At 45.5% G+C, this 11,243-nt stretch overlaps 1 protein-coding gene across 2 annotated transcripts; it reads left to right on the plus strand.

Annotated features, from left to right (window-relative positions):
- The first annotated feature begins 3,655 nt into the window (after positions 1-3,655).
- Positions 3,656-10,893, plus strand: KLHL38 (kelch like family member 38). 2 transcript variants are annotated; one of them, XM_028736201.2, is made up of 3 exons: positions 3,656-5,155; positions 6,396-6,501; positions 10,054-10,893. In XM_028736201.2, exons 1-3 carry the CDS (start codon positions 3,806-3,808, stop codon positions 10,338-10,340), a joined length of 1,743 nt encoding a protein of 580 aa, XP_028592034.2. In that variant the 5' UTR covers positions 3,656-3,805; the 3' UTR covers positions 10,341-10,893. The 2 variants fall into 2 exon arrangements, with proteins under 2 accessions (XP_028592034.2, XP_077788868.1); XM_077932742.1 differs by lacking the exon at positions 10,054-10,893 and adding an exon at positions 6,898-9,077.
- The last annotated feature ends 350 nt before the right edge of the window (positions 10,894-11,243 follow it).

Raw genomic sequence — 11,243 nt, forward strand, 5'->3', positions numbered from 1 at the left:
ACTCCATTCTCATTCCCTTTACATACATACAAACAAATAACCAACCAACCAACCAACCACTCTTGTCTGTTTACCTTATGGAGAGAGAAGCAAAGATGCTACAAGACTTCATAAAGTTACAAACCTTTGTTTAACAATGCATGGAAGTGACACAGGGATAGATTGCACCTTGAAGTTGGATTGGCTGGAGGAGATGCCTATCACCTGAACCATAAGAACACAACTTACAAACTGCCTGCTCTGAATTGAGAGGCATCTCCAACAGTTAGGCACCTATGCACTTTATGGTTCCTCCTGAAGCCACACTGGCAATATGAAGTTCCTATAGGGATGTCTGGCATCACTTCAGACCCTGGGTTCATCTAGCCTGTCCACTGCATCTAGCCTAGCTCACCAAAGTCTCTGCTGGGTAAAGTCCTTTGGGTGAGCATGCCAGTGGGATGAAGCCCCAGATAGATAGCTAAGCTGGGTCACCCCAGAGCCCAGATTACCTGTTTTACAGAAGTCTTTGGTATCACGCCTAGCCCATGTGAAAGCAGATAGAAAAGAAGGGAGAGAAGCCTGTCTCACACATGCGTTTTCATCATTTGATGGTGACTGCAACGGGCTACAGAGCCATCCCATCAACTCAAACACAGTATTTTTTCAGTGGACTCAGTTGACACATTACATCCCTTTCCTGGAATGAAAGCCACTGAAGGTTTAAGGTATTTCCTATATACACACAAATGTACAAGCTTAGCATCAGGTGGCCCATCCACAGCATTAACAGTCTAGCTGATGCTGCTCCCCCATTAAATTTCTGAGGAACCCCCAATGTCATAACACTGGATTCTCACAAAAGAGAAGTGTCCTCTGGCTTTTCAAGGACCAATCTGTTGACGCATTGATGACATCACCTCCAGCCAATGGAGGAATAAAAGTCAGTAATGTCTAGGCAACACGATGACCATGTACATACGCAATAGATAATCTTTATAGAATTCCTTCAAACCATAACAAGTACAAAACGAAATCTTTAGTCTCAAGGTCTCTGAAAATCTTTAAATGAAGCGAGGTACGACGAAAGACAAGCTGTGAAGCTTTGTGTATTCAGCAAATATGATGTCCAACACTGAACAGTGATTCCGGATATTCACTACTGTTTCGTAGAATTCTTCGTCAGCATGGTGGGAGGATATAGAATTGCTTCATAAACCCATCTATTTTGAATGAATGTATGTCAATGAAAATATTAAATGCTGTGGAACAGTGCTCATGTAATAATGTAGTCACTGCTCATGCCTCCTTCCAGAAGGATTTCCGACTGTTAGCTCCAAGGGCAACCGATTGCCAGTGCTTGGCCATCTCTTTAATTACACCAAGGCTCCTCCTCCCAGCAAAAGGAAATCTGCCAAGCTATGCTCCAACCGGTTTGACGTCTTCAGAAGTCTCTCTTCACAACCGGAATCTCAGAGTTGGGGGAGAGACCCCGCGAGTCATTTAGCCCAATCCACCCCTCCCATTTGGGATGCGGGTGGCGCTGTGGGTTAAACCACAGAGTCTAAGACTTGCCGATCAGAAGGTCGGTGGTTCGAATCCCCGTGACGGGGTGAGCTCCCATTGCTTGGTCCCTGCTCCTGCCAACCTAGCACTTCGAAAGCACGTCAAAGTGCAAATAGATAAATAGGTACCGCTCTGGCGGGAAGGTAAACGGCGTTTCCGTGCGCTGCTCTGGTTTGCCAGAAGCGGCTTAGTCATGCTGGCCACATGACCCGGAAGCTGTACGCCGGCTCCCTTGGCCAATAAAGCGAGATGAGCTCCGCAACCCCAGAGTCGGTCACGACTGGACCTAATGGTCAGGGGTCCCCTTTACCCTTTACCCCTCCCATTTCTTTACAATATCATTTCCATACTATTAGAACTTCCCTCCAGTGGATGCATCAAAACAATTCAGAAGCATAGGACTTGACTTTACATCTCCTCATAATCTAATAGCTAAACAGGGGTGAACAAAGAAGCAAGAAAGCTTATAGAAGTTACAGATTGTTTACAAGTTTCTAGAGTTACTAGTTTACTTCAGGTCCCTGTTGCTGCTTCCAACAGGGCTTCTGCAAATGCCCCATCCTTCATCCATGTCTATTTTCGTATGTAAACACTTGCCAGAAAAACACCCTCTGGGCATGCTCAGTAGCGCTGTGTTCCGTTCACCTCGCCGTTGCAGCAGGCAACTGGAAAGTCACATGTCACAACACAGTAAAAAGTACACGGGCAACTATTCTTAGTCGAGGAATGTATACAGTGCCTCATTGCGGTACCTCATGAGCCAACCTTCAGAGAGCCGTGACAGTGCCTTGACACTAAACAAACCCAGAAACCTCCCCCTATGAATCTTTCACCAGCGAAAGAACAATCTCAAGCTCCTTTTTTAAAAAAAACAAAAACAATTTTTTAAAAGTCTTCATATTCATGAGCCTAGCCATGGAAAGTTTCAGCAGAGAATAAACAAGCCAAAGCAGGGATGGAATAAGGTAAACAGCTCTGCCATGATTTTCACTACAGATGTGAGAGATCTGGGAGACAGTTTTGCCTGTTGTGTGTTTTTGCTGCTGCATTTAGGCCTTAGCCAGCCATGCAAAGTATATGGCTTATATATATTGCATTTGTGGGGAAGAACCCCAATTGCTTTGTCTGTGATGCTCGTATGTTGCATGTCTGTTGGATTCATGTTGCATTTGTGGGGAACGGCCGTAGTTTAATCGTGGAGCACCTGCTTTGCATTGCAGAAGCTCTCAGGTTCAATCTCCAGCACCTCCAGGTACGACTTGGACAGAGTTCTACCTGAGACTCTGGAAAGCCACCAGCAGTCAATGTAGGCAATACTGGCTCAGGCAATACTAGGATCATAGAACTGACCTATGGTCTGACTGGGTATAAAACAGCTTCCTCTGTTGCTATTAGAAGGAGGCTGCAGTGGTGGTTTGCAAAGTTATCTGCCAGCTATCCTCCTCTCCCTAGGACAGCAGATAACTTGTATTATTTACCCCCGCTTCCCCACTCCCCAAGCAGTATAAGCTAAAACGGTGGCTCTTTCTTAAAAAGAGATAAAACGTTGCATCCATATTTTTTCCAGTGATGTCTTGCTTGTGTACAGATATGTGATGCTGTGGGAGCAAGGGGAAATGTTCCAGCAGACTTTTGCATACACCAAGTAAAGCGGGGAGAATCTACTGCTCTTATTCTTGGTGGATATGAAAGCAAAAGCAACTGGGGAATAAATAAATATATCATTCCCCCAACCCCCTACAGATTTCTAGACTCGAGGAGTTTAGTTTGTTATGTCGTGCTGCCAGAATTGCATTCTTTGGGAATGACTAATATTGACATGGGGCTGAGGGGTTTGAGATGGAAGATACTAAACTGTAAGTGCTTCATGGGAATGATAGGCAAACATGCATTTGTTAAGAGATACTTATCATGAAGAAATTGTTTGATTCAGGCTTTGTACTTGAGCCACTAATTGTCCCTATTGTCTTGTAATGCATGCTTAATTTTTGTATTATTATTATTCTACTCTGTAAGAAATAACCCCAGGTAACCCCAGACTTCCAACCTACCTGCTTGATTTTATAAAACAATATGTTCTGTGATGCTTCCTTCACCTACTTGACCTTATACTGGTGAATGAAGCTAGCTTTTCCATTTCTGCTCTAGATGAACAATGTTTAAACGGACCATTCGACTGTGATCTATCAAGTCAAGGAGGCTGATGAACCACCAATGAGAATTCTTGTTTGGCCAGTGCTGATATCTCTCTGATTCCACTATGGAAGAGAAATGCACACAGGACAGGCTCTTCAAAGATCAGGATTTCTCCTCTGAGCTGCTAAAGCAGCTCAACATTTTACGGAAGAACCGAATCCTAACTGACGTTGTACTGTGTATGGGTGACACAGAAATCCCTTGCCATAGGAATGTACTTGCCTCAAGTAGCCCCTACTTCAAGGCAATGTTCTGCAGCAACTTCAAAGAGAGTGGCCAGGAAAAAGTCAGCCTAAGAGACATCGACTCAAACATTCTTCATTGCATCATTGTCTACGTTTACACAGGCGAGATCCTAATGACTGTGGAGAATATTTTGTATCTAATGGAAACTGCTTCCATGCTCCAGTACATGAAGCTATTTGAGGCCTGCTCAGCCTACCTCCAGGACCAACTTGCTCCAGATAACTGCCTCAGCCTGATTCGGCTCTCGGAGATCTTGCACTGCGATAAACTCAAGAAGAAAGCCAAAGCAATGGCTCTGAAGTGTTTCCCTGAAGTAGCCATCTCCGAAGACCTGAAAGAACTCTGTGTTTTGGAGTTGATAGACTATCTTGGAGATGATGAGCTTTGTGGAGAGGAGGAACAAGTTTTTGAGGCTCTCATGGTTTGGGTGAGGCATGATCCCCAGGCACGGCAAAGCTATATCCAAGACTTGTTCAAGAAAGTAAGGCTTCAGTACGTCCATCCAACATTTTTCTTCCACTTCATTGCCAATGATTCTCTCATTCAGTCGTCCCCAGCATGTAGAAATATCCTGGAACTGGCCCAAAAGCAGATGTTTTCTCTGTATAGCACCAGTGCTCCAGATATCAAACCTATGTGGCACGTTCCTCGGCGATATTCATGCCGGGAATTCCTCCTTCTGGTTGGTGGCCGGAAAGACAACCAACAGACGACGAGGGATGTCTTGCTGTATGACGAGAAGACAAACCAATGGTTGAGCCTTGCCAAATACCCAACACGGCTCTACAAGGCCTCTGTAGTGAGCGTCCACAGTAATGTTTATCTCCTTGGAGGCATTCCCATTGGCAATGGGAAGAACCAAGTCAGCGACAACGTTTATATCTTCTCACTCAAACTTAACCAGTGGAGGCTAGTGGAGCCCATGTTAGTTCGGCGCTATTCCCACAGGAGCATTGCCTATAAAAACTATATCTTTGCCATTGGGGGCATTGGAGAAAACCAGGAGATCCTAAATTCCATGGAAAGATATGACAGTATCTACAATGTTTGGGAGCACATGGCAAACATGCCTGTTGCCGTTCTTCATCCTGCTGTGTCTTCCAAAGACCAAAGAATCTATCTCTTTGGAGGGGAAGACACGATGCAAAACCCTGTCCGGCTAATACAGGTAACTCCCAATCTTCAACCATCTCACCTTCAAGATGCCAGTTGTCCTCTTTAGAGACAATGTTGAGCATAAACAGAGACATGATTTCAGGCTTTTGAGTCCATTGGATCTGACCACACGTGGCTGCTCTTATGTTCTCCAAAGTAATGAATGACTTGTGCCCCGACTCAGCTGTCAATATAAAATTCTATCTGTTACCTTGATGATTTATCATGAATTCCATGCTGCAGTTCAGGAGCGGCCAATACAGTGTCCTCCAGATACTGTAGGAATACAACTCCCATCATCTCCTGACCACTTTGGGTCATGCTTGCTTTAGGAGCTGTTGTCCATCAGAATTTGGAGGGTACCGCTGCTGTAAACACTCAAATGCACTTGCTAAGCAGAAACTGTCTTTTCCAGAAAACTACATGCATATTCATTTCTGTTTACACATGCAATTACTGGTAATTCATTAATAAGAGTTTAACGAACTTCCACCATGACACTTTGCAAAGTCTTTGTTCTTAAAGAGGCCCACCAAGAAGGCTTGCATCATTTAGCAGCATGTAGTTCAGGGTGTATATCTGTTGATGTGAATATAAGCCTGACATTTTGAACGTCCCAGGCAGGCCAGGCCAACTGCCAATCAAAGGCTCGAGTCCAAAGACATCTGTGCGGTCCGCAAAACATTGCTAGACATGGCAGGCCATGCAAATTGCACATGTGTCTCAGAAGTCCTCTGGCCACTTTAGCAAGGCAAACCTGAATCTCAGACATTAGAGGAAGCTCTAATGCATCTTTACCATGCAGAAGGTCTCAGGTTCACTTCCTGGCATCTCCAGGGAAGTCTGTATGAAATCCTGGAGAGACAGTATAAACAAATCTGAGTTAGATGAACCAATCATCTGACTCAGTAAAAGACAGCTTCCTGTTTTTCCGTGTATGGAGAAGGATGCCTCTACCAACAACAAAATGCAAGCTGGGAGGAGGAGGAGCAAGAGGGAATGCCACCATTGCCACCAAAGCAGGAGGGATAGCAGAGGGAGATGAAGGCAGTGGGATTCCCAAAGCAGTGATTTGCTCCACATCCCCAATGGAATGGTTTTTCCAAGGACTGTTCAATGTTCAATGGTTGTGGTTGCTGTAAGGGTGTGAACAGTCACCCTCCCTTTCAGAAATGCAATCGGTGTGTGCAATCAGAGATGCTCTTTTTACATCTAATCCCAGAAATCTCATTTATGTGTTGGGTGTTCCTCAGGTATATCATGTGTCCAGGAACATGTGGTTCCGAATGGAGACCAGAATGGTGAAGAACGTCTGCGCACCAGCAGTTGTGATTGGAGACCGGATTTTTATTGTTGGAGGTAATTTGTTTAAGTGCTCTTAGACAGTTTTCACAATGCAGGTGCTCTAGGATGAGAGTGGGTAACCTAAGGTCCTAAACGATGCTGATGACCACAACACCCTGGACATTGGCCCTGCTGGCTGAGGCTGATTGGATTTAGAGTCTGACTGTATCCCACCGCTGGCCCCAACACTGCTCTATTTCTTCCTTACTGCATGCCATTGCGGTGTGCAATTCCTTTCCACAACTTGTCACGCAGCCAAGTCTGTGTGTGGACATTGTGCAGTGCCTTGGAGCTTATTGCTTGAAACCTTCAAGGCAGAAAAGGGGCTATTTCAGTGGTTGATGCCAAAGTCCCTCTCCCTTGCCTTCTGCCATAGTAGAACTAAAGTCTATTCTCTCCTTATTTTTACAGTCTTCTGTGTCGGGATTATAAACATGCCAAGAAGGAATAAAGCAGAACACGTCATGGAAAAACCCACCCCACACTAGATTTTGCTGTATGCTTCCATAGACTTATAAACTTGATGTTTTTGTCCACGTACAAAAACTAGTTTTATATTCCACCCGTAATTCCATTCAGAGGTAGACCCTAGTTGTTATTAACTGCATGGATCTGAAGATAAGTGGATGGTAGGAAGTTTATGGAAGGAAAGTGTCTGTGTCCTCTTCTCTCTCCCCTGGCAATTGTTTTGCACAAATGCGCATATTAGGGCAAAACTGTATGTGCACATTAGGATAAATTTACACTGAAATGCTAAAGAATTCTAAAATAAAATTGAAAACTACAGTGGTACCTCAGGTTACAGACGCTTCAGGTTATAGACACCTCAGGTTAAAGACTCTGCTAACCCAGAAATAGTACCTCGGGTTAAGAACTTTGCTTCAGGATGAGAACAGAAATTGCGCAGCAGCGGGAGGCCCCATTAGCTAAAGTGGTACCTCAGGTTAAGAACAGTTTCAGGTTAAGAACAGACCTCCAGAACAAATTAAGTTCTTAACCCGAGGTACCATTGTAGTGTGGAAATGTGGAGAACAGAATTTAAGATTGAGAAACAGGGAGAAACAGGAATTGACAGATTCACCCATCCAAAACTCTGTGTGGTCATTTTGCAGGGGTCCTGTGGTCAGGGGTTGCGGAAGGAAGGGTGTGTGGTGGGGGCAGATCGACCAAGGTGTCACCACTGGGGGGTGACAAAATGGTGGGTGGCACTCACCACAGGGCCTGCAGCGCACCCAAGCCACACGTCTCTCCTGGGAGTGATGCGGTGGCTTGGGTTTCCACAGGCTCCGCACTGCCCCATACGGTCCACCCGCCACCTCCCTCTCAGCTGTAGGGTGGCTGAGTGAGGGGAGGCAGGCAGACCCTGTGGAGCGTCCTGTCCCGGCTGGCCCCACCCCTTGGTGTAGGGCACATGCGCCACCCCAGGTGCCCAACTGGCTTGCTCCACCGCCGCCTGTGGTGCGTAGCTTGGACTTTGGCCTTGAGATTTAACCCTAGCTACATAACCCCGAGGAGAATGCCTTTCCGGAGGATTGTGGGTCCCTTCTGAACAATATGGGAATGATAGAGGGGGCTGCTGAAAGAAGGGGAAACCACCCCCTAATCAGTTGTCAGCTGGTCTGATTTTGAACGAATGCCCTCTCCAACCTAGGCCTCCCACACCTTACTGCCTGAATAAGGCTTTTTTGTACATGTTTTTTCCTTTATGAAATTGATGTCTGTGTCAGAAAACAAAAACGTATGAAACAGCTTGGTATGAGAGAAAATGAGGAGCTCAAAATGTGAACGCAGCAGAGATGAGAAAAAGACGATTTTTCAAAAAAATAACGCCTTCAAATGTATTTATTCTGAATTTTTGTGCCAATAATTCAACTGACAAGCTTAAGCCGTAAGCTTGGGGGGGGGGGTTACTTAACAAAGCACACAAACATTTCGTCTAATTTCAAACATAATTCATTCTCTTTTAAAGTGGAGAGATTTACTACCGATAAGTTTTCATTTACCAAGTAAGTATGCCATAACATCATCTAGTTGTTCTTGGCTTATCAGCAGCTGGAACTGAGAAATCACAATGATAACAAACACATTCTTTAAAGGGGGGGGGAATCCAGTATATTTCAAGTCTTCATTGCACAATACACATCAAACAAAGCTGGGTTCATTGGCTCAAGTAATGGGATTCTTGCTTTTAATTAAATGGTGCTTTCTTTGTTGATGTTATCGCCTACTGCAGTTGTGTCTAAACCTACATTGGTTCTGAGTTGAACCACTAAGTGATAAAACATAGTTGTTTGAAAGGAGAACAATATAGCAAAAAGAGAGCTTTCTAAAGCTCATTTGCAAGTCCTCAGAACTGAGCTATCTAGCAACTCAGATTTACCAGCAACACCTCAATATTTATTAGATTTCTGTGATCTTCAGGGTAGGAAAGGGAAGTTCCTCCATACTTTTGCCTACTCCCAAAAAAGCCACAACCTTACAAGCTGTGACGATTTGCTATGCAGTAGGCAAAAACCAAATGGCAATCTGCCAAATGGACAAACTTTCTACCAGGCCCCTGCCCCAAAAGCAGGCCACCCCATGACAGGCATAGCAAACGCAACAGCCCTAAATTAGGGAGGGTGGGCGGGTGATCCGATGCACGCAGCAAAAGAGAGTGGGAAAAGCTGCGTGCCAAGAATATATAACCTTTGGGCCAACCCTCTAAATGGTAACATCAAAATCACCCCAACAACCCAAATTGACCCAATCACAGTCATGGCCATCCATGAAGGAGAACACGCTTTGCCATCTCATCTACCAAAGGAAGAATGGTAGATGAGATGGCAAAGTGTGTTCTCCTTCATGGCGTGTTGCCATGGGGTCTAACAGGACACCCCCTCTTGGTTACTGGGCGGGACCATTTCATAGAATCATAGAATCATAGAGTTGGAATAGACCACAAGGGCCATTGAGTCCAACCCCCTGCCAAGCAGGAAACACCATCAGAGCACTCCTGACATATGGTTGTCAAGCCTCTGCTTAAAGACCTCCAAAGAAGGAGACTCCACCACACTCCTTGGCAGCAAATTCCACTGTCGAACAGCTCTTACTGTCAGGAAGTTCCAACTCTGTGATTCTATGATTCTATGAAATGGTCCCGCCCAGTAACCAAGAGGGGGTGTCCTGTTAGACCCCATGGCAACACGTGCTCTCCATGAAGGAGAACACGCTTTGCCATCTCATCTACCATTCTTCCTTTGAGGGCGTTCTTTCCTCCTTCCGTTTCCGTGCATAGAGAATCCTTGCCACTCACAACATTTTAAATGTCTGGCGTGGATGTGACCGTAGTCAAAAGGGACAGAGCTATTCACACAAATGTTTTGCCACGTGGAGCAGCTCTGACAGCGCTGCAGTATCTGTGCTACAAGCGTGTTCCAGGCCCGTGTTTCAAATATTTTGGAATTAACAATCACCAGCACTTCTAACTCTGAAACTGCCTCTTTATGCATTCAATGCAAAGGATAATTGCAAAATTCATAATTGTCTGGTGTGTTTCTCTCTCTCCCCCCCCCCCAAACCCCCCAGGGTACACCAGACGAGTGATTGCTTATGATACCAAGGCTAATAAATTTGTGAAATGTGCAGACATGAAGGACAGGCGGATGCATCACGGCGCTGCGGCGATAAATGAGAAGCTGTATCTGACCGGAGGTCGCTGCCTTACCTTTGACAATGAAATCAAAGACTCCGATTCGCTCGAGTGCTACGACCCCAAGACAGACACCTGGGCTTCAAAGGGGCACCTGCCCCACAGACTCTTTGACCATGGGTGTCTGGCGCTCCAATGTGTGCCTTATGCCAATCTCTTGTGAGAGGAGGGCTGAGGGGAAATGGCCATTGTCCTCTTCAACTTGAAAGGCCCATGTTGCTCTCTGCGTAGAGAAGGCTGGTAGACTCTTGCCAGGAAAACCACCAAAACGGACAAACAAATAAGGTGGAGACCTTAGGGTTTCAGTTCCTGGTTCGGACTCCCATGCCCCACTATATCTTGAGGTAAAAGTGACATAGTGGCAGATTTTGAGTGTGATGAAATGTCTGTTGTGCGTAATGTTCGGTGGTTCTTGTGGGTGGGTGGGTGGTTTACCATGAGGGATATAATTTGGATTTTTTTGCCTAAAACACCAGAATGTCCCATCTCCTCTTTCCTGCCCTCTGAGGGACTTTCCTCACAACCTCAACGGGCCCTTGGGGGAAGTTGTGACGCAGATCAAGATCAAGCATTGGCTTCTAACAGGTCTTCCAAGCAAAAACAACAGCGACTGTTGGTTCTTTTTTATGGTTTTCATGTGTATATCTAAAGTGTTCACTGTTCCTGTTTTCTTAGAAGCTGTGTCTCTTGACAATTAAAGAATCTCTCCAATTCTATGGTGCTTCATAAAAGCAGCAATGGATTGTGGGAAGGCTTCGCACTGTTTGGCAGGGCTTAGTGGCGCCCAGAAGTCAGGCATTATGGTTGGACGATTGCGAACCATGGATGAACTCCAAAGCAGTAGAAGGTGCCAGTGGGCCATGGCATGAAACACAGGAAGAAGCTGCCTCAGGCCGAGTCAGGCCGTTAGCCTATATAGCTTAGCATTTCCTACACTGACTGGCAGCAGTTCTCCAGTGTTCCAGGCAGTCCTACCAGAAGATGCTGAGGATTGAACCAAAGCAGATGCTCTACTACTGAACTGCAGCCCTTTCCCAAAGTAGAAAGCAGGCCCCAGGTAGGAATG

The sequence above is a fragment of the Podarcis muralis genome, chromosome 8 (assembly GCF_964188315.1).
Source record: "Podarcis muralis chromosome 8, rPodMur119.hap1.1, whole genome shotgun sequence".
NCBI classification, from domain to species: domain Eukaryota; kingdom Metazoa; phylum Chordata; class Lepidosauria; order Squamata; family Lacertidae; genus Podarcis; species Podarcis muralis.